The sequence below is a fragment of the Prosopis cineraria genome, unplaced genomic scaffold (genome assembly GCF_029017545.1).
Source record: "Prosopis cineraria cultivar Desert tree isolate PC_DT_omini unplaced genomic scaffold, ASM2901754v1 PC3, whole genome shotgun sequence".
Lineage (NCBI taxonomy): Eukaryota > Viridiplantae > Streptophyta > Magnoliopsida > Fabales > Fabaceae > Prosopis > Prosopis cineraria.
The window spans coordinates 37,991,483-38,014,002 of NW_026555334.1; the positions used below are offsets into that span (position 1 = coordinate 37,991,483).

The window sequence follows — 22,520 nt, forward strand, 5'->3', positions numbered from 1 at the left end:
CCACACCCTTTCCATTCTTAACTCATTCGCCCGAGCAAGGAAATTCCAGTGTTTTAGTTTAACCTCGCTTGAATCAATTCAAATTCAACTCAATGGCTTTAATCACCGCGTTAAGTACATAATTATTTATTTTCAATTAAAATATTCCAAGAATCATTGGGGGTTGGCTGGGTAGGAAAACATGGAGGGAGAAATGGGTTAAAAAACAAAAAAAACAGAGAGAAGAATGGATGCAAATAAAAGGATGGTGGGATGGGAGGGGGAGGGATGCATGAGATACTGAGATGGGATGGCATGGGAAGCAAATCTTAAAAGGAAATCAAAGGAAAATGGCCTTTCTTTTCCCACCACCTGCTCTCTCTCTCTCTCTCTCTCTCTCAAGATATGGTGAGCGCCACATGATTTCACAAACACACCCCTTCAATATTATTCATTTGTTGAAATTAATTTTAAGAAAAAGGCTCCTTTGCTGACCTCACCTGTATCTCTTGATCGGATTTTCTCGGGCCCCACTCACTCCTTTCTTTTTTTAACTTCCTTCCCTCCCTCCCTCCTCCTATTTCATTTCTTCCCCTTCCATTTCCTCTCCCTCCTCTTTCTAGTATATATTGAAATCCTCTCCAAATCTTTCCAACCTAACAAAATATATTCACTCCCATTTATTTCCCATCCTCCTCCTGTTTGTTTTGTTTTTTTAATTTTATTTTATTCGTTCCTTGTTTGTTTCTTTATGTTCCCTGCATTGCTTGCCCTGTAATTCAACTATCCTCCTTGGAAATTTTGCAAGATTTTGGATGAAATCTGGCCAGATCTTGCTTTGTGGGATGTGGATTTTGGTGGGTCTTCTTCTCATACATAACTCTTCTCCCTCCCTCCTCCCCTAGACTCGCCCGAAGCACAAACCATTCCTCCCTTCCCTCTCCGCCATAACCGACCAAGCCGGTCCGACGGAATAAAAGCCAACGCTCCTCCGCTCCTCCGCTCTGATCTATTCCCCTCTACCGCGATTCTGGGTTTTGTTTTCAATCCGGAATTTGGGCCGAATGGGAATGGCTGCGGAGTCCCAGTTCCACGTTTTGGCCGTAGATGATAGCCTCATAGACAGGAAGCTCATTGAGAGGCTGCTCAAGACCTCTTCCTATCAAGGTATTCCACACCCCCCGCTCGGGGTACTCGCGGCAGAAAACTTTTTTATGGGCTCGCAAATTTCAAATGATGTTCTTTCTTCCACTGATCTTAGGTTTGCTCTTCTTAATGGACTCTGTTTCCTCGATAACAGTTACCACGGTGGATTCCGGGAGCAAGGCTCTGGAATTCCTAGGCTTGAGCGAGAATGACCGGATCGACCCCGGCTCGCTGTCGGTTTCTCCTGGCAATCATCAGGTATTGATTTTTTTTTTTTTTGCCGCAATTGGTTGAGATTCCACGACCCGTTTCTGCCATTCTTTTGCTTCATTTTCATTTCAGGGTGTCCTGAACCTTTTGGACTTTTCTGTGCTTATAGGAAGTGGAGGTGAATCTTATTATTACCGACTACTGTATGCCTGGCATGACAGGCTATGATTTGCTCAAGAAAATAAAGGTATGCTTTGGTGCTTTGGTTTCTATTCCTCCGTCCTCTTTCCCTTTTATCATTATATTCCATTATTGCCCCCCACTTTTCTCGGTCTTTACACTCAGAATAATCACCCTTTCGCTCAAATCACACCCCCCATGTGAAGACTTTCCATTTTGAAAGCCTGCATTCCAAATCCAACTTACTCTTGCTCAATGCTGTCAACTCGGGAATCAAGTTTTCTCACTTTAACTGAAAAGAAGGGAGGGGGGGGGGGGACAACTCCCGCAATATTCTCCTTATCGGCTTTCGAAACTATGCATAAGAAACTAATTTCGTTAGTTATAATCAAAGTTTTCCATTCTTAAAAAGGGCATCCTGTAGTGGCTAGATCAGAGAGGAGAATTCGTTCGTTCATCTCTGAGAACGCTGTGCCTGCTCACCCGTTCAGTTTAGGCACCGGCAGACTTGTGAATTTACAGGACTCCCTTTGGTATTTCAGGAATCTTCGTCTTTGAGAAATATACCGGTGGTGATTATGTCGTCGGAGAATGTGCCTTCAAGAATTAGCAGGTAATGGGGGAGACATTTTGAGTATTCATAAAACCCTCCGGGACCATTTTTCCGAGGTGGAATGCTTACATGTGAATGTGTATGTGACCTGGCAACAGATGCTTGGAGGAAGGAGCAGAGGAATTTTTTCTCAAGCCAGTGAGGCTGTCAGATTTGAATAAGCTCCGACCCCATTTGATGAAGACAAAGTTGAAAGAACAAAGGCCTGAAACGCAAGAAAATCCTGAAAACCCACGAGTTCAAACTGAAGAAAATCAAACTGCTGTGCAACAACATATTATATCACAGCCACTACTAGATCAACAACAACCACAATCACCGCGAGCAGCCAGTAATAACAAGAGAAAGGCCATAGAACAGCAGGGGCTGTCGCCTGAGACTGACAGAACGAGACCTAGATACAGTGACATAGCAACGGTGGTGTGATCAGTATATTTCTGAAATTACAATATGTAATTCTCAATTTCTCATATGACCTCTTTTTAAAAATCATTTTCAAGTCTTAACTCCAGTGTTGGATAATAGAAGCTTTATACGGACTGTAGAGAGAGTTGCCTCCTGTACACATCTCCTGGAAAATCCCGCTTCCAATTTTGTTTCTTCAAACATACCCAAAAAAGAAAAAAAAAATGAAGTAGAGAGACAGAGAGAGAAGAAATTCAAATGATTTATTTCCGGTGTCGATGAACGTATTCTGGAAAATTAGATTCTTGTTCCCATTTCTCCGCCTCTTCTCCCACCCTTTCTACCCTTTCCAATCCCCAGTCGCATTTATGTCTAAAGCAGAGACGAAGCCTAGAACCTTTAATTTTTTTTTTTGAAAAGGAATATTTTTGGCCAGCAGGTAACCTCTGCTTAATTGTTCCCTATTCCGTGCTTTCTTTTCATTGTACTGTTGGGCCGGAGCTCCGGGAAAGTGTAAATGTCCAGGGAAAGTTACATTTTCTTTTTGCCGAAACGGACCGATGACCCATGTTATCACTTTTAGAGTTCTTTATTACAAGAATGAAAAAATAAATCTACGATTTTGAAAATTATAACGAGTCAAATTTTAATGGTGAGAAATAGAAAAATCGAATAACATTAAAATAAGAGTATAAAAGTGTATTTTTTCCAATTTGTTATGCTATGATATAAGGGGGAATTTTTCTTAGAAGGATACGATAATTTTTGTTTGGAAATCTTGTATCTTTCGGTTAAACTTTGTCTTGGGTCTTAATCGGTATGGGGATTGGTTTGACGTGTTAAATTTGGCAAATAGCTCCGAGACTTGTTTGATTTTCTCGTCAAGCCAGTGCTGTTCGGTGAAAAAAGAAAGAATGAAGCCTAATTTGGGTAAAATTTTATTAGAAAATAATAAGTAGGCAAAAGTCTCATTGTGGTCCCTTAATTGTTGGAGATTGTTTCGATAATCGATAGAGTCCTCTAATTTATTTTTATTCTCTATCGGTCCTCTAAATTCTGAGATTTGTTTCAATCTTCTCCTGTTAAATAGCTCTGTTGAAATTGGCAAGTTTTGCCCCTTAATTAATTGGTTCCGATTCCTGAACTTCTGACCTGTGTTGGGGGAAAAAAAAACAACTTTGTGTTGACTGCTTAGAGAATTGGAATCTAATATAGGAGCGCGGCTTTCAAATTTTAAGTAATCCTTCTGATGGACTGCTTGATGCTTCGTATGAGGATAAACTGGTTTTATCTTGGCCCCGAGGTATTGCGTTGCAAGCTGCTCTGGGATTTGCCCTACTTATTAAAAAAAAAAAATGCCCTTCTTTGGTATGATTAGAAATAGGTAATCACGAATGGAGTTAAGTTTAGCCGAATGAATCAAGATTCGGATAACTCATTAAAAAAAGTATTCACATTTAACGTTTGAAAAAATTTTAAATAAGATTGTCTCTAATGAAAAAAAAATATTATTTGCGTAACAAAAGAAAAAAACAGGTAATGAAAGATGGGGAAAAGGTCATCACTCCTGCTCTAACTTGGGCATACAGGCCTTTTGCCTGAAAGGCCTCGAGAACTTGTAAGGGGTTGGTAGGAAACTAATTGAGTTTAAACTTAAACTTATATCACGTGAAAAAAAAAAAAATATATATATATATATATATTTTGTAAGGGGTTGGTATGAAACTTATTTAACATTCCAGTACGTGTCTGTGTGACATACTATAAGAAGCAGGATTAGAGCTGCAAGTTGATTGAGTAGAAATGGATTGATTTTTCTTGAGCAATCCGGATCGAGGAAGTTATGCCACCGCAATCAAGTTTGGTGTCAATCAAATCCAAGTACTCCGCCAAAATGATAAATTTTGATTTTGAGCCCTCTCCAGATAAAAGCAATGCTTTCTACTTCACGGAAGGGCTAATTGTTAACTTGAACTCTCTTCGCTGACCCTAAAAATTTGGATTCTCTTTTACTTATCGAATGGTTTTATATTGTTCGTCAATAACTGAATAGTGAATTTTTTTTTTAAAAAAAGGAGCATGCTCAAATTTATATTGTTTAGTCTTGTTAATAAGACACTGTGCAAGGGAGCATCCGGTTGCTCTCTTCTTCAGCCTCGGTCCACTCCTCATAAACAACTAAACAAATCAATATTGACTTTGCAAAAATCCCCCTCTCGTAAAAACAAAATCTCTCTTTTTTTTTTGGTTGCCCCTTGTAGTTGGGAATTCCCGAAATAGACTGACTTCCTTTTTGTTCAAAGTCTGGTCAATGTATACTAAATAGAATGTCTTGGACGGGGCAGAAAAGAAAAGTTGAATTGCATAACATTACATTAATCACAGTTAGATCCCAGAACTCTAAATTAATGACAGTTACGTTATCAAAAAAAAATTTATGCATAATGAATTGTAAATATTAATATAAACAATTACAAAAAGAAATTCCTGTTGTAATGTAAAAATTACATTTGATAATTAAATAATTATTTACAATTAAAATTTCTGGATTCGTAATTATTTGAATTGATACTTTTAACTGATTTTTTTTAAAAATATTGCTGGAGACTTAACCACTATTAATTCAGTGTTATAAAACTTAACTACCATTGTCTCTCTCTGTTTTTTTTTTAGAAAAAGGAATGATGGATTAAGAAAAAGAAAGAAAAAAGAATGAAGGGAAAAACTGGGGTGGTGGTATTAGGTCCATTAACAGGCACACGTCTTATGATTGTTGATTTTAGGCCCATTTCACTTTCGAGTTTTGAAAGCCCAGAATTTGATGGATAAACTGAAGACATTTGCATGCTCTTTATCTTCATCATCATTATTTTATATATAAAAAAAAATCAGTATCATTATCTTTATTTTTTACTATTTTGGGTAATTTAATCACTCCGTAGTATTGGAAAAAAAATATTTTTCCATATTATAAGTTCAAAAATCAAAATTTTAAATATAAGTAAAATATTTCAGGTATAATTTTAATTTAGATTCTAGAAATTGAAATAAAAAAATAATTAATCTCTCCAAATAGACATAGTAAAACTTCCGTCGTAAATGGAGAGCTTACTGCTACGGTCATTTTTTTTTTTAAACTGAGTAAAGTTTACAAAATTACATGGATCATATATATATATATATATATATTTACAAGAATTCCCCTTAATTGATCACAGATGAAGAGCTCACCGTCTGCTTTTTTTCTTAACAATCAAGGTTGCTATTTTGCTTTTCATCGTATTTTTATATCCATTTTTCTTTTCAGCTTTACAAGTGTGCGTGATATTTACTATATTATCCCCCTGTCCATTAATTAATTGATATTTTAAATTTACTTTTATTTTTTCAGTCCCACATTTACTCAGTGGGAAGCAGTCACTTATTTACTAACTTAAATGGGGTTTAAGGAACATAAAATTTATAGCAAGTCATCTCAGACATTCAATTGAAATACATTGAACAAAATATTAAATAATACTCGAATTTTATATTTTATAAATAGAAATAAACCACTATCTAAAACCAAAATTTTATCAGGAGGCAGTGCATGGTAGGGTGGAGGGGAAGAGAATCCGAGTCACCTGAGCCCCACGTGCATCCCTCTTTTACCACGTGTCGCGTTCTGGCATGCTGAAGGAGCTCTTGGCCCAATTGACCGTCCGTAAGTCCGAAAATTCTAACACCTGTGGCCCTCATCTCAAAAATCTGAAAAGAAGAAAGGTATATAAATAATTAAAATAATGCCAATGATGCTGATCATAGAGTTAAGGCATTAAGGGTATTAACTTCGTCACCTCCTCCCTTTTCTCCCTGTACAGACCTTTCCCCTCTCTAAGGTTCCCCAATTCCGATCCAATTCTGGTAAGTTACCTAGGGTTTATTCCTGGACTTTCATTTTTCTTGGTATCTTGAGAACTTCATTTCCAAATCTTTATCAACACGCGTGCATGCTTTACTTTAATTCGTTTTTGAGATTCTTCTGGTTTCTCTTATTGATTTTGTGATCATATGATTTGGGACGTGTCAGCCACGACTGAATTGGATTTTGCATCGTTCTCTGGTGTGGTTTGTTTACTGGAATAGGCAAACCCGTCTCTTTGCTTTGCCATACGCACTTAGGATGAAATGTTGGGTGCACATGAGGCCACTTCAAACTGTTTATAATCAGAAAGTTCTGTTAAACTTGTCCGGGGTTGTTGTTGCCTCTTTCATGTTTGTTTTTCCAGTTTCCTTGCATCCTTTACAAGCTCCGTGCGTCACTTACTTTCGGCACACGGTTCTTTCAAGCAAATTATGAGCCTGTGTTCTACATTTTAAGACTACTGGAAAAGTTTGCAGGGATGGAATTCCTTTTGTTAATCTTATTATGCCTCCAGGTGGTAGGTATTGGGCTTGTTTCCGAGGTTCCCAATTCGTTTCCAGTTCAGACAAAATGTCCAGTATTCGGCCTGAGACTTTCCCCACGGTATCTGGGGATTTTTTTTTTTTGGAAACCTTCAACAACACGCATCCACGGTTCAATTGATTTTGTTTTGAGATTCCTGTAGTTTCTCTCGTTGATCTTGTAATCACAGGATTTGGAACCTTATGAGCACGATTGAATTATTTGCATCATTTCTGTTGTTTCGGTGATATAGCATGGTTAAGGAAATCTATCCCTTTGATCCGACCTATTCTGTTAAGACTAAAGTTTGTGTGCGTGTGAAGCCACTCCAAACAGTTTATGGGCAGAAAGTTATATTCGATTTCTTCATGGTGGTTGTTGCCTTTTTTTCTCCCCTTCCCTGTGCACGTCATTTAATTTTAGCATTTGTTTTTCTGAAGTAAATTATGAGCCTGATTTCTACCTTCTAAGATCTCAGGCAAAGTTTATGTGGTTCCAATTCCTTTCCTTACTTCTATTATGCCTTCAGGTGGTAGGTATAGGGCTTGTTGATTGACTTCAAAGTACGACTGGAGCTTTACTGTGAAAAACACTAGAACTTCATCACTTATTACGAGCAAATTCGGGAACTTAAGATATGGCAAGTGGATCCGAGAGACGGGTTTCCCGGGAGGACATACAACTGGTAAGAAGTAACCTTCAGCTTAGCTATAAGTCATGCATGGTTGGTGTATATAGTAAACAATCCATTTGAAAATGTAGTTTGTTATTTTTTCCGGACCTGAAATATTTTTGCCACCTGATAACCTTAAGTATATGACAAGAAATATGCAGGTTTCGCTATTGTTTGTGAACATTGATTGCTTAAGAGATAATGATGTAAAAAATACCTGCCTAACAGTTGTTTGACAAAGTGTTGGGTGCCCTCATAGTTTGCCCTTCGCACTTCTTTCGTCAAATAACTGTCAGTTTAATGGAAGCATCTATACTTGCATTGAAAAGAGGTAATTACTCTGCCTGTTTATAACGCCATCCTTTATCTGATATATTAGTTCCTGGTGCTTATGTAATTGGACAATGCTCCTATTTCCGAAGTATGGCTAACTACAGAAAATGTCATCCCCATGCAATGTCTGGACACGTCTGTTTGGAAACTGATCTCTGTGTGGACATATTGGTATTTATTTATGTATTAATATATAGGTAGCTACAGAAATTTCCAACCCCAGTGCAATGTGCACACTTTCCTATTTAGGGAAGGGCTTTGGCATTTAGATTGTGGTATTTATTTATGTATGAATTATGCATGAATATACAAATGTCCAAGTGATTTTCAAAAGTATGATATTCTAGTATCTTGGGGAAGAATGAGATTTCTAACTATTAAGTTTTGTATTGCCTCATTCTAGGTGCAAAATCTTATAGAACGGTGTTTACAACTATATATGAATCAGAAAGAAGTTGTGAAAATGCTGCTGGATGAAGCAAAAATAGAGCCTGGTTTCACGGAACTTGGTAATGGAAATTTGTTCTCTGCCATTTATTTCGCACCTTAAATTATCAGGAGACTTGATATGATATCCCTGTACATGCTACAATATTAGTAGCTTTTTATTAAACTAAACTTTCAAGTTTCGATGTAATTTTCTTTTTATTCCAGATGTTTTTGATTTCTTAGTCGTTATTTCCAGCTTCATTGCTCAGGATAGAACATGGGTCCTTAAAAGATGATTTAGGTCCAAATGTTAGAGCCTAGCTTTTAATATAGTTATCATATTTTATGTGAAAATCTTGACTGTACGATTGCATTTCAGAATAGAGGTCAGTGAATGTGACAGAAGATAAATCACAGAGAATCAGATTATTGTTGGGTTGAAAGCTGGAAGTGAATAGATGTATTCTATCACCATCAAAATGGGATACACACACACACATCACTGAACTTGGTAACGGAAGTTATATTGACTGTATGGTTTTATTGGCTATTTTGCTATATTGTTGAGAACAACTTTGCTACCTTTCAATTCATGTTTTCATTTTGCTGAACTCTTTGTTCTCTTCTCTTTGACCCTGTAGATTGTTGTAAATAACTTAGGCTGCTCATAACTTGATAATGAGGCTTCTGTTATGAGAAAATTTCGAACCCAAATCCAGTGCTGGAAAAAACTCCATTACTGACATGATGTCGAAGCTGCTTTTTAATCATGAGATTGGGCATTTTAGTCAAAAGTCAGAGGTCACTTTTTCACCTGCTATTTCTATATTCAGTGTTTTTGTTTTCTTCTTTTCAGTTTGGCAAAAGCTTGAAGAAGAAAATCAGGAGTTCTTCAAGGCTTATTATTTAAGATTGGTGGTAATGCAGCAAATAAATGAGTTCAACAGGCTGCTTGAACGGCAGATGAATTTAATGAATCAATTACAACCAACTGCAGTTGCATCAATTCCTAACTCTAATGGGTCACATATTTCCGCATGTGCGTCTTTATCACTTCCTTGAGTATTAATTTCATTTATTCCGGCCAAGCTTTTCCTTTAATGCTATGTAATCCATGCTTACCGAAGGTACTTCATTCTTATTTATCTTTTGAGTTGGTGCTTAATTCAATGTACAATCAAGTTTTCAGCCATGGAGAATGTTTCCCTTCAGTTCTGATGATCCTTGAGACTGATCTGATGGGTTGAACACTTCTTGATGGTCATTTAAGAGGGATAGAAAAGGTGATTTTTGGAGTAATTACTAAAATAAAATGCTAAGGACTTGAAAACCATAGTAGTTAACTCAAGTTTTTCCAAGAATGATTAGTCATCGTTCGATGTATACGAAGAAGATGCAATATTAATTTATTTTTGCAAATCATAAAATGACGTTTTTTCATATTGTAGTTTCAAGAGGTGCCTGGCACATGATGTGGTAGGTTGATCTAATTGATTAGATTTGGTCATGTCAATACATTGCAAAAGATCCAAATATTGTTTAATGTTCCAGTTACAATAGAAGACGTCTTGTGTGTGTGTGTGTGTGGGTGGGTGTATTTTTACGAAATTCAAGTAAAATTCTGTTCTATCTTATGTGCTTGCTTAGACTTCTGTCTCTGTGCTTGTGCCTGTCATGATTTCTAGTGCTGAATAATATTGCAGCTTGGAGATAAGAACCACTTATTTTTAATTACAGAAGAGATGATAAGTAACTCATATTTCAGGCATTTTTAAATTTTCCTTTCGTTTTCTTGTGTAAATAGTTACTGTATTAGTATTTACAATATCTTACTGGAAGAAAAAGGTGGGTGTGATTTCTAACCTTGAATATGGGGGATGAACTGAAGTTAAATTCCAGTTCATTTTGTTCCAACGACCTTCATCTTTTTGTGAAGCTTTCTTTCTCTCTCTGGGTATTTTGTGGCAATAGTTTCCAAAGGTATGGGGTGCTGTATTTGTAGAAAATTTGTTGGGGAAGCTGGAGAAAATTTTCAGGACTATGATTGAGACTAGGATATAATATAATTGATTTTACGTTGTTTCTGGTGATAAATTTTGTTCTTCTGTTATCCTTGAAATGTTATTAATGTTCCAAAGTAATCAAAAGGTGGTAGTCATTGAATGGATAAAGTGGGCGGGAAAAAGGAGAAAAATCGGTTACCTGTTTCATTGTTTAAAGCCTATATGGTATATGTTTAACTCCATCTTTTTTCGTGAAATTTAATTTTCTTTTCTTTACATGGTATTCTAACAAATGTTATTCGTGCTGTAGTGCACCAGAATCCAGCATGCTATGCTGCAGAGCACGTGGGAACAGCTCTGAAGCCTGAAAACTTGCAACATCCTGTTGGTTCTAGTTTACAGAGCGTGTTTAATAATGATGGATCATCCCTGTGCACAAATATGCGTGGTACAGTTGAGATGTCTCATGCCAACAGGATTGGTGCTCCCCCAAGCTTACTGTCAGGTCAAAACTCTAACATGGGCCTGATGCAAGGAATTAACGGGGGAATGATCAAGTCAGAACCTGGATACTCACGCAGTTCTCCTTACATGTTTGGTACTGGTAATAGTGTCTTGGAGACGCGACCAATGATTGGTGATGCCTCAGTTACATCATACCCAAGTGTGGAGTCCAACTGTCAATCAATGCCACTTCTGGATGCAGATGTAGCTTCTTCATTTGGATTTTTGGGGCAGATTCCTAGGACCTTTAGCCTTTCTGATCTTACTGCTGATTTTTCTCAGAGTTCGGGTTAGTCTTCTTTCTCTCTGACTTCTTGTCTGTCCATGTGTGCATCTGCATGCTTACATGTTTCCCACTGGTTGGGTTATCGTTGATGCCAATTGTTTAGAGTTTGATTTCAGTCTCTAGTTTCTTACAGACAGTTTCTCATTTGTCAGAAATACTAGAGAACTATTCACGGTCGCCCTTCCTAGTTACTGACGAGAATTTCCTGGAAAGAGGAGAACAAGGTGAGAAATACCCAAAAAAAAAAGGGAAAGAAAGACCTCCAAAGAGATCCATCGTTGGCTTGAAAGATTTGAGATGGCTGCTAACTTTGATATTGTCTTGGTGTTAAAGCAGACAATAAAAGGCTGGATTCTATATCGGAAGGCTTGAGTTATGAAGACTTCGGGAGTGATTAAATTGATAAAGAACATCTAGTCATCAGAAACTTTCAGGTATCCCTTTTTATCAATTCTTTTTTAATTTTAATGTGACGTAGGTATCAATTTACATCAAAAACCTCCTCAATGATACATCCTGCTCCAATATTGCTAAATGAAAAATCAACTGTTTTTTCATTAAAAAAATTAACTGTTTTATTGGTAAAGTACTGTTACTAAATTCATACAGAAGAGCTTTTGTCAAAGTGCCTAACAATGGTTTGTTTACCTTACTTTCAGGTTCATCAGCTTCCTTAGGAATCAATTGCTTGTAAATAGAAGTCTTGAAGTCAACATGTTTTCAAAATTTGAGCATTGGGTGAACACATTTATTTGTCTAGATCTCTGATGTCATAGTGTTAGTGATGGGAAATGAAATCCGGAATGTTTGCATGGAAGGGAATAGCATGGTCTTGGTGGTCATGGTTCTTGGTACTCTGTGTTGCAAAAAATAGTTTTTCTACGTATTGTTAGATACTAGAAAATCTACTTTGCATGGATTGCATTTTGATGATTGGAGTTGTGGATTGCTCTTCAAGATGTGCCCTTTTGGAGTAGAATCAGCACTCAGCAGCAAAATACGATTTATTGACCAATGGAAGCACGGCTAGCAAGGACGTGAAGAATTAAAGGGAGAACTCAAGATTTATCCATACAACAGTTGCTAATATACATGATTTGAACTTTACATGATGATGATTAGATATGCATCATAAGTTTGCCCCTGTGATTAGATGTTTCACCAGCCTCATGTTCTTTGCGTGCGTTTTATAAAATTACAGAATGGGAATATTTGTTTAGAAAATCATGTATGCAACCTCAGGCCTTGTGACATCAGTCTTTTAATTCAATGTTGTGCTGGTGGCTCCAATATAATCCCCTTTGAACGTGATTTATTTTCTGTCTTCAACTTTTTAGTTTTACGTTTTGCTACACAACTGATCGAATAATCTCTGGCACTCTTCTAGAGTCTCGGTGAGAACTATGCCTAAACTCGCAAGGTGGATGATTTGATCAAGACCGGTTTAAGAGATGAAGATTACTTCACCGAATATTTATTTATCGCCTTGTTTCTCAACTCACGAAATGTTTAATTCTAGCTTCTTTTGTACGCTTTTGGCAATTGCAAGGGGCTGGAACTTGGAACTTGGCATCATAGGCAATTTTCAAGATTACAAACAACAACAACAACAACAAGCTTTATCCCACTAGGTGGGGTCGGCTATATGGATTGTAAGACGCCATTGTGCTCTATTATTTATCAAGCTTTTAAGAATATTATTAATTAAGAGATCGCGTTTAACAACTTCCAAGAGTGTTCTCTTAGGCCTTTCTCTACCTCTCTTAATCGGACTCAAAGTTATATGTTCCACTCTTCTCAGTGGTGCCTCCCTTGGTCTTCTTTGTACATGCCCAAACCATCTCAACCGATTTTCTACCATTTTTTCCTCAATAGGTGCCACCCTCACTTTTTCGCGTACGTGCTCATTTCGAATTTTATCTTTACGTGTATGTCTGCACATCCATCGTAACATTCTCATCTCTGCTACTCCAACTTTATGCTCTTGCTGTCCCGTTAGAGCCCAGCATTCACTACTATATAACATTGCCGGTCCGATAGCAGTGCGATAAAACTTTCCTTTAAGTTTATTAGGCACCTTATAGTTGCAAATAACTCCTTTAGCTTTTTTCCAATTAAACCACCCAGCTTGAATTCTATGTGAAATATCTCCAATGATTTCGCCATCATTTTGAATAATGGCTCTCAAATATCTAAACTTTTCCACTTGAGGTATAATTTGATCTCCCAATTTCACTTCCAAATTATTGTCGAATATTCCTTTACCAAATTTACAATATAAATATTCCGTCTTACTTCTACTCAAACGAAAACCTTTCGACTCCAATGTCCTCCTCCATAACTCAAGTTTGCAATTAACCTCTTCTCTTGTCTCTGCTATAAGAACTATATCATCCGCGAAGAGCATACATTTCGGGATTTCCTCTTGAATATGTTCCGTCAAAACATTTAAAATCAAGTTGAACAAATAAGGACTCAGAGATGATCCCTGATGTAGTCCAATCTTTATAGGAAAATCCTTTGTTTGACCACTAGGCGTTCTTATACTAGTTTTTACCCCCTCATACATATCTTGTATGGCTTTAATATAAGCAATCTGTTCTCTCTTTTTTTCTAACGCTTTCCAAAGCACTTCTCTTGGTATACGGTAATAAGCTTTTTCCAAATCAATAAAAACCATGTGTAGATCTTTATCTTTACAACGATACTTTTCCATTAATCCCCTTAGTAGATAAATCGCCTCTGTAGTTGATCTACTTGGCATAAAACCAAATTGATTCTCAGAAATACTTGTCTCCAATCTCAACCTGTGCTCAATTACTTTCTCCCATAATTTCATTGTGTGGCTCATGAGTTTAATCCCTCTATAGTTAGTACAATTCTGAATATTTTCTTTATTTTTATAAATAGAAATTAATGTACTTCTCCTCCACTCATCAGGCATTTTCTTGGACTGTAAAATCACATTAAATAACTTAGTTAACCATCTCACCCCTTCTTCACCTAAACATTTCCACGCTTCGATAGATATACAATCAGGTCCGTTGGCTCTACCATTTGCCATTTTTTTAAGAGCTTCCTTTACCTCTTTATCACGTATTATTCGATAAAATGACAAATTTTGTTCTCCTTCACCAGTTACTAAATCCTCCAAGTTACTAGATGAATCATCTCCATCATTGAAAAGTTTAGAAAAGTAAGTCTCCCATCTATTTTTAATTTCATCATCTGTAACTAAAATTCTTCCCTCTTCATCCTTAATACACCTTACATGTTCTAGATCTCTTGATTTTCTTTCCCTACTCTTGGCAATCTTATAAATATTTTGCTCTCCTTCCTTCGTCTCAAGGTTCTTATAAAATTCTTCAAAAGCTTTAGATCGAGCTTCACCCACAGCTCTCTTAGTTTCCTTCTTAGCCATACGGTACCTCTCTCAATTTTCCTCATTGTTACACAAATGTATGGCTTTAAAACAGTTCTTCTTATACTTGATTTTGTCCTGTACACTATTATTCCACCACCAAGACTCCTTATCTCTCGGACCAGAACCTTTCGATTCTCCCAAAACTACTTTTGCAACCTCCCGTATCTTTTTAGCCATATCCTCCCATATGATGTTAGCACTTCCTTGAGATTCTCAAATTCCTTTATCCAAAAGATTTCACTTGAAAATATCTTGCTTCTCACCTTTTAATTGCCACCACCTAATCCTTGGTGTTACTACTTATCGACGTTTTTGAATTTTACTCATAATACACACATCAAGGACTAGGACCCTATGTTGTGTCATTACAGCTTCTCCGAGGATCACCTTACAATTTTTACAAAGTCTTCTATCTATGTTCCTAACTAAAAGAAAATCAATCTGTGACCTTGAGGCTCCACTTTTATAAGTGATGAGATGCTCATCTCTCTTCTTGAAACAAGTGTTGGCAATTTTAAAATCATACGCCAATGAGAAATCAAGAAGAGTTTGTCCTTCATTGTTTAGCTCTCCAAAACCAAAACCACCATGCACCCTCGCATACTGACCAGCTTCCCTCCCAACATGCTCATTAAAGTCTCCTCCAATAAAAATCTTTTCACTCTGTGGTATATGTCGAATCAACCCCTCCAGATCCTCCCAAAATAATTCCTTAAGACTGGCTTCTGTCTCGACTTGCGGCGCATAAGCGCTAACAATATTAACAGACTCACGTCCAATTATCATTTTTAAGAAAATAATTCTGTCTCCAATTCTGCTAACTTCTACAACGTTCTTCTTCTACTCCTTATCTATAATGATGCCTACTCCATTGCGTGCACTTACTTTTCCTGTATACCAAAGTTTGAAACCTTGAATATCTTTAGCTTCTTTTCCACACCATTTTGTTTCTTGCAGGCAAATGATATTGATTTTCCTTTGAATCATAACCCCTACAACCTCTACAGATTTACAATTTAATGTCCCAACATTCCAAGTACCAAATCTAATTTTGCTCTTATGGATTAACTTCTTTAGCCGCGTGCGTCCAAAATGACGCGGTAGCCCTTGCTCATTTAACACTACATCCGGGCGCCGATGCAGCGGCTCTAACTCACTTATCACTGTACTCGAGCCATGCAGCGCGTTACTTACGGGCAACGACCTAGCATTAACATTATAACGTCTATTGTCCATGTTCATGATAGATTCAACAAAGTTTTACATTGGCTGTTGATGACCTAACACAACCCTCCTCCTTTACCCGGGCTTGGGATTGGCTATAAACATAGGCGGAGTTATGAGTGAATTTATTTACTTTTGAGTTTAAATCCTGGACTTCATTTTAAAACAGCACGATCATTGTCATTTATTCATGACAAAACTAAAGTCATATAAACTGTCTGAATAATTTGAGCTCTTTAATATAATCTTCTATTGTAAATTTTAGAGAGATGTGGTGTCTGAATGTAATTTTCCCTAATATTACTAAGAAGAGCCGTTTACAGCAAAAGCATCAACCGGTGCTACTAGCTATTTCATGTGCTTCAAACTCACCCTCGCAAACAATTTTTGAAAGGAAAAGGAACATGTGATTGTGAATACACCCACATTTACAGTAAATGTGCAAACATTTTTTCATCTTTTCAAATTTGAAAAGGGTTAGCAGTAAAACAGCAAAAGCAGATGAGACAGCTACTTTAGCTGCCCAGACCCACCATTGGAATAATGCAGTTGTGGCCTGTGTGGGATCTAAGGGTTTGCTTTGTGGTCCTTCACATATCAAATGGCCGATTCTTGCAGTTTCTGATGCAACTGATGATGGCAATGGCCAGCTCGTATTAAATTCTTCCCTTCTTTTTTCTCCTCCATCATTTCTCATCATGACTCGCTTCTCTTGTCAACCTCCAGTGTCCAGTGATCCCTTACTCACTCGTCAAGCGCGCGTCTTCGTTCAATATTTCTTATCTCTATATGAAAATTCTCAGTAGAGTCATTAGGACGCAGGCATTCACTGTCTTCCTGCTTTGATCTGCTTAAATTCCCTCAACAGAGTGTGGATTCACTCAGAACACTATTAAATGAATGTTGATGCATGTCAATATTCTCAAAATATAACACTAATTTGACTTAAAACGACGTGATGGAAGGGTAACTAAATGGACTATGACATTGAGTTTGCCAATCTGTTCGTGCCAAATAATCTTTACTTGGATTTGATAAATCAGAAGTGATTCGTTAGAAATTACACGAGCATTTTATTCCATCCAATTCTTCATACTTAATGGGAGACCCCCTAATTTTATTTTAATATAGACTAAAACTAGTTAATCATAAAAGTAATCTCTGAAATGTTCGTTGTTCCATTTGACGGAAGGAGATTATCACTCATCACCTAATAAATTTAAAAGCTCCAAACCGTCATTTCTGATGCCCTTGACATAATCAATGCTTGTCATCTTCCCCCTCCAACCCTCTTGACAGCACCTTCTCATCCCCACACCTTTTCTTTTCTGTCTCTCTTCCTTTCCAGTTACTTCTAAAGCCTCCATGCCTACACTCTAAAAATCATAGTACCTTCAGAATGCTCTTTCTGTTAAAGCACAACATTTAGTCCGTCCAAAAGTCTTCTAAAAGAGGAAGACAAACCCAGAAAGTTAAAGGAAGAGAGAGAGAGAGCGGTAGAGAAGGGGAAGAAAAGAAAAAGTAAGTCCCCAGAAGACGAAGAAAAGGTAAGATACTCAAGGTAAAGCCAATTCATCAATTACTCAGATTCTCTAGTTCTGGATTCATGGGCTGCTCAGCCTCAAAACCAGTGAGTATAGTCGCCGGAAACAATGAGGATCGCTCCTCTCCTCTTGCTTCTTCTCGCTCTCCATCTCCAGCTTCATACCTCTCCAATTCGAATTCACCAGTTCCAAGATCTCTTTCTCTACCAATGCCTCTAGTTCATCACTACCCTACCAGAAAAGGTGACACCCACCACCTTGTGTCCCTCACCTCTACCACCTACGGTTCTCTTCTAATGACCAGTCACACCTTCAAAACATTAACTTTACCTCCCTGGAGTGTCCTTCTCTCCACAAGATCTCTCCTCAAGTTAAACTAAACAAAACACAGGCACAGCAATCTCCGACCCCAGACTGTGTCATCAACACATGGGAACTCATGAATGGCCTGGACGACGGTTTGAATGGCACCCCCGTGCTTCAGTCCTCCATTTTCGACCCGCCTACGAGTGTTCAAAATCAACCCACTGCAGAAAGCTCTGCAAAGAAACTTCTTGAATCATCCGAATCCTCAGAAATAACAACGGAAAGCAAGCCACTTTGGCGACATTTATCCGAGGAAGCCTTGCTTGCTAAATTGGACCCAGATGTAGCTTGGAGTTACCGGCGAGCATTATCATCCAGACGATTAGGAAGCAGTTTCTCCATAGGAGTCGGGTCCACGGGGTCCAGCCAATTAACCTCATCGTTTTCTAGCAATCTGCATGGGTCAACGTTACCGGGTACTGAAGATAAAATAGTGGTTTATTTCACAAGTTTAAGAGGGATCCGAAAGACTTTCGAAGATTGCTGTGCGGTGAGGATGATACTGAGGGGATTCAGGGTAGCAGTGGATGAAAGGGACATCTCAATGGACTCATCGTACAGGAAGGAGTTGCAGAATGCAGTAGGAGGCAACAAGGCAGTGAGGTTGCCGGAGGTGTTCATAAGGGGAAGGCGCGTAGGAGGTGCAGAGGAAATAAAGAAAATGAATGAATCTGGAGAATTGGCAACACTGTTGATGGGATTTCCTAAGCAAGATACAGAGTATGAGTGCGACAGTTGTGGAGGTGTCAGGTTCGTGCCCTGCCTTAATTGCAATGGTAGTAGGAAGGTGTTCGAGCGGGAAGTAGCAGAGTTAAGGAGGTGCCCGCACTGCAACGAGAATGGCTTGATAAGATGCCCCGCTTGCTGCTCATGATTCTCAATTATGTGTTTGCTGAATTCGAATTTCTCATCATTGCTGTCAACACATTCTCTTGCCACACTATGATTGCCTTCAATTCAATTCTCTCATGTTTTAGGCTTTCTGGGTGAAATTTGTCAGGCACTCCTCTTCTGTGATTGACCATTACTTCGTTAGTTAGCTCCATTAGAAAACACGCATTTGAACTCAAGTGTCCCACATTTCTGTAAGAGGAATGTATTTTAATTTAACATGGACACCCGATCAATGCATGAAAAGGCAACGGCATCCCGCCACCGGAATCAGGGTCAACGAAATAACCACAGCATATTTGGTGAGTTGCTCCGAATCCGACTAGCCTTGAAAATGAGCTACAAGAGCAGCAGCAGCTGGCTTTAGTGCCAGTTTAGGATTAAAATGACAATCACAAAATATATTAGTACGGACTACCCTATTTCTTAATGCCAAAATCCAAATTCACCCAGACTGTGTAGTTTTTTATTTTTTATTTTTAGAAAAACATACCTTTGATCCCTACACTTTACACTTTGCTTGTGTTTTATTATAAATCCCTATATATTTTTTTCAGTGTTTTGAATCCTTACATTTTTATTTTTAGATCTCTTAAGTTCCTAAGTGAATAAAATAAACAAAGTGTAAGAACCTTACATTAATGTAAAACAGCAAAAAATAAATGTATAAGGACCCAAAATATCAAAAAAAAATGTAAAAATTTATAACAAAACACGGACAAAGTGCAAGAATCAAAAAGCATATTTTTCTTTATTTTTTTTAATAACAGAAACCGTTAGCTAAGAACGAGTATTTCTCTACCTCGTTAATTAGAGGTGCCTCAAACCAAACAACAATGCATGTGTGCCGGGTTTACAAGAGATGTATACTGTTCGACGATTGATTCCAACAACCAGGCCTTTCTCAATATAAGGCACCAACTAGACCATTAGCCAACTTTAGCTGAAAATCATTGCTACTCATAGATTTGGAATCGCTTCTTCGTACATGACAGCGGAGAAAAGATTGGCTGAATGAGTATCGTATTGAAAAACAGTAATCGTTTTATGGTTTGTGTATCTTAAGATGTTTAGAGAGAATTTAAAACCTTAGAAGTACCAGTCGTCAATTGAGGTTCATTTCTCATTGACCTGTTTAACACGCTTCCTGAGAAAAACTAAAACAAGAGGCCAAAATCGCAAGCATGTCTCCGTGAGTAGGACTGCCTCATCCCCTGCGGGCAAATGCTGCTGCAAGTCCTCCAGCTATAAGTCCAACAGCTGCGGTAGTGATACCAATTCCAATGATACCATCTGCGTTAAAAACACATTAACATTTGCAATTCTTTTAGTTAACGCCATCATGTGATAAAAAGTAAGCTCAAGAAGTAAATCCCAGTACAACCTTTAGCAATTCGGTCTTCTACAGTTTTCTTGAGGGACAGAGCCTGCCTCCAATCAGGTGCAATCTGCAAGAACAAAATGCCCAAATAGACAGTGACGATTGAATTTTAAAAAGGTATGGTTTTTTTTTTTGGGGGGGGGGGGGGAAGGCTATGGTGAAGACAGGTTAAGCGTGGCCAAACTTATCTGCAAAAATATACTCAACCTCCTAATATGGTGAAGAATCCTACCTGTTGATAATACAAGGACATATAGCTAATAAAATCATGAAAAAACTAGGTCTTGTATGCAGTGAAAAGAAAGAACTAGACGTAGAAAACAGAAATATTCCCCAGTCCGTAAGAAAAAAGGCAGATGTTTCATGGGGATTAGATAGGTCTTGAAGTCGTACTCCCAGCCAGAATATGCACTTATTATATAGCTTTTGACCAGCAGTATCAACAAAAATTACACAAGACCGTCTGGCATCAGGAACGGGAAAAACAAGGTTTCAGGTTAGATGCATAGAGAAGTTAAGTTGAAAAAGACAGACCTCCAAACACTGATCCAAAAGCATCCGACACTTCGAAAACTCACTACTCCTATAATATCCAACAGCCAGAAGATAAAGCTTCTCTCTTTGGTGCAAAGGACTGGTATTATTTCCCAGCGAAGCTGCAAATCACATCAAGGATTACAAATGATAAAGTTCAGGCTTACTTTTAAACAGTTTCTAAGCATGCTAAAATATAAGGCCCTTTGATATTAACATTTGAGTTTTCATTACTCATGGCAGCGTAAATCATGGGGCACTAGCATGTTGAGTGATATCCTTTTGGACTTTGGAGCAAATGGCAATAGTTGTTGGACGTTTGAGAGTTCTTAGAGGTCCAATGGTGCCTTGCAAAAGCTACTTCGATAAATTTATAATTTTTCATTTCATATTCAGATTCGCAGGGAAAATCATAAATTCACGATGACCAGACTGCAACTTTTGTGGGACCACAAAGAACCACGCAGAGGGTGCTTAAATACTGTGCCTATGCTACGTTGGCAAAATTCCAATCCCTAAATTAGGGTTAGCACTTCGCAGAATAATCAAACAAAACAACTGACAATAATCACAGAGCATACTTTTATGCCATGGATTAGGTTTGGCATGAAAGGCAGAGAAATCATAGTCAGCAGCCATGCAGGAAAGAGCAAAGATGCTTATAATTAATGCAGATTATGCTGTGTTATGGAGATGAAATGAAATACCAAGAACAAACAAAACAATGATTATTGTTTCAAGAAAATTAAAGAATTATGGGAAAATTACACACAGGTCTCACAAGGAAATTAATTACTACAATGTGTTATTTGTTAATGGACTTTGTAGTAATTGATTTTGTTGTATGGGACTTCAACAGTTCAACGTAATTCTCCCAGGAATTATTAAAATGAAACCACAATTAGGCAAAAACATCAAGAATGGAGCAAGGAACTTTTCCTCCAAAAACTATAGACCTATGATCAGGGCAAATAAAAGTAGCGTTTTAACGAGCAGCTACATTATGAAAGAAATATGAAGTACTCAATTTATTCTGTGATATTACTTTCAAGCATAGCTATCCCACGTTGCACATCTTCTGGTTGCCTTGAATGAACAAGTGCCCACGACAACCTCATGATGCTCTCACTCTTCCGCTCCTCAGAATCGCCATTTGAAGCATCTGCAACTTCTCTCTCACAGCCCTTCAAAAAAATACGAAAATAGTTCAGACAGATGGAAGAAAATAGCAGGAGGACAGGGCGAGCAAGTACGCTACGACCAACATAATAGCCAGCTTAAGTTAACGAATCGAGAGTAAAATCTGCAGTAGCATCACTGCGATTACTTGAACAATTTCAACAGGAAATAATATTACCAATTCTTTACTTGGAAAATAAATACATATTTTGTTGAGAAGAACGAGAAGTAGCGCTCAATTATGATATACTGAATCTGTTCAAAGCCATAATGGTAACAACAAATATGCCAGTGGACCGAGCTATAAATCAAATCAGTAAATTTATAAAAATGAAATTGATGATAGCCGAAATTAGATCAAGTCGACACTACCCGAGTACTGGGTGCCGAAACAGGATTTTCGGAAAATTAAAAAGGTCGGGGTTTCAAATTCGAGCAAGAGATTGTATCAGCAAATAAAGGGGGACTGAAGCGAGGGAAACACGAGACTCAGAAACTTACAGCAATGACGTCGCGGTCGCACCAAGGGATCTGATCGCCACCACTAAAGAACGAACCGATGGACTCGAATATCTTGTCCATTTTGGAGATCGCGAAATCACGCTCTCGATGCCTGGAATGGGCGAGCAGTAAAAGAGGGTTCGCATATATAGTTTAGGGACTTTAAGAATTTTATTATTATTTAGGTAATACAGGTAACTCTAGCCTCTAGGTGTAGAAAATACAGAATAAATCTATATTTAAAAGAGAATTGACTTGTCAATCATCTTGTAGCACAGTGGTATGAAAA

At 37.8% G+C, this 22,520-nt stretch overlaps 3 protein-coding genes and 1 pseudogene across 4 annotated transcripts; 3 read left to right on the forward strand and 1 right to left on the reverse strand.

The window, feature by feature from the left end:
• The first annotated feature begins 577 nt into the window (after positions 1–577).
• On the forward strand, positions 578–2,847 carry LOC129307394 (two-component response regulator ARR9). 2 transcript variants are annotated; one of them, XM_054948336.1, is made up of 5 exons: positions 578–1,146; positions 1,241–1,383; positions 1,505–1,582; positions 2,058–2,128; positions 2,227–2,847. In XM_054948336.1, the coding sequence occupies exons 1-5, from the start codon at positions 1,044–1,046 to the stop codon at positions 2,552–2,554; spliced, it is 723 nt and encodes a 240-aa protein (XP_054804311.1). In that variant the 5' UTR covers positions 578–1,043; the 3' UTR covers positions 2,555–2,847. The 2 variants fall into 2 exon arrangements, with proteins under 2 accessions (XP_054804311.1, XP_054804312.1); XM_054948337.1 differs by having other exon boundaries at positions 582–1,146; positions 1,280–1,383.
• A 3,434-nt stretch (positions 2,848–6,281) lies between these two features.
• On the forward strand, positions 6,282–12,502 carry LOC129306623 (uncharacterized). The gene is made up of 8 exons (XM_054947304.1): positions 6,282–6,436; positions 7,489–7,644; positions 8,369–8,474; positions 9,251–9,433; positions 10,708–11,190; positions 11,340–11,411; positions 11,524–11,621; positions 11,847–12,502. Exons 2-7 carry the CDS (start codon positions 7,597–7,599, stop codon positions 11,583–11,585), a joined length of 954 nt encoding a protein of 317 aa, XP_054803279.1. The 5' UTR covers positions 6,282–6,436; positions 7,489–7,596; the 3' UTR covers positions 11,586–11,621; positions 11,847–12,502.
• Positions 12,503–17,099: 4,597 nt separating this feature from the next.
• LOC129306065 (uncharacterized protein At5g39865-like) lies at positions 17,100–18,726 on the forward strand (annotated as a pseudogene).
• A 916-nt stretch (positions 18,727–19,642) lies between these two features.
• Positions 19,643–22,391, reverse strand: LOC129306066 (mitochondrial fission 1 protein A-like). Its single transcript, XM_054946404.1, has 5 exons — positions 22,232–22,391; positions 21,597–21,735; positions 20,552–20,673; positions 20,021–20,084; positions 19,643–19,929 (listed from the first exon to the last, which is right to left on the reverse strand). The coding sequence occupies exons 1-5, from the start codon at positions 22,310–22,312 to the stop codon at positions 19,844–19,846; spliced, it is 492 nt and encodes a 163-aa protein (XP_054802379.1). The 5' UTR covers positions 22,313–22,391; the 3' UTR covers positions 19,643–19,843.
• Positions 22,392–22,520: the final 129 nt, after the last annotated feature.

What these genes read in the sequence shown, in the direction of transcription:
- LOC129307394 (XM_054948336.1), top strand. Translation starts at nt 1,044, where the DNA reads ATGGGAATGGCTGCGGAGTCCCAGTTCCACGTTTTGGCCGTAGATGAT. An exon ending in CAAGACCTCTTCCTATCAAG is followed by an intron (nt 1,147 to 1,240) that starts GTATTCCACACC and finishes CACTGATCTTAG; the next exon opens with GTTTGCTCTTCTTAATGGAC. An exon ending in GTGCCTTCAAGAATTAGCAG is followed by an intron (nt 2,129 to 2,226) that starts GTAATGGGGGAG and finishes ACCTGGCAACAG; the next exon opens with ATGCTTGGAGGAAGGAGCAG.
- LOC129306623 (XM_054947304.1), top strand. Translation starts at nt 7,597, where the DNA reads ATGGCAAGTGGATCCGAGAGACGGGTTTCCCGGGAGGACATACAACTG. An exon ending in CCCGGGAGGACATACAACTG is followed by an intron (nt 7,645 to 8,368) that starts GTAAGAAGTAAC and finishes GCCTCATTCTAG; the next exon opens with GTGCAAAATCTTATAGAACG. An exon ending in TGATTTTTCTCAGAGTTCGG is followed by an intron (nt 11,191 to 11,339) that starts GTTAGTCTTCTT and finishes CTCATTTGTCAG; the next exon opens with AAATACTAGAGAACTATTCA.
- LOC129306066 (XM_054946404.1), bottom strand. Translation starts at nt 22,312, where the DNA reads ATGGACAAGATATTCGAGTCCATCGGTTCGTTCTTTAGTGGTGGCGAT. An exon ending in GCGACCGCGACGTCATTGCT is followed by an intron (nt 21,736 to 22,231) that starts GTAAGTTTCTGA and finishes ATTTTTTTGAAG; the next exon opens with GGCTGTGAGAGAGAAGTTGC. An exon ending in AGAAGACCGAATTGCTAAAG is followed by an intron (nt 19,930 to 20,020) that starts GTTGTACTGGGA and finishes TTTTTAACGCAG; the next exon opens with ATGGTATCATTGGAATTGGT.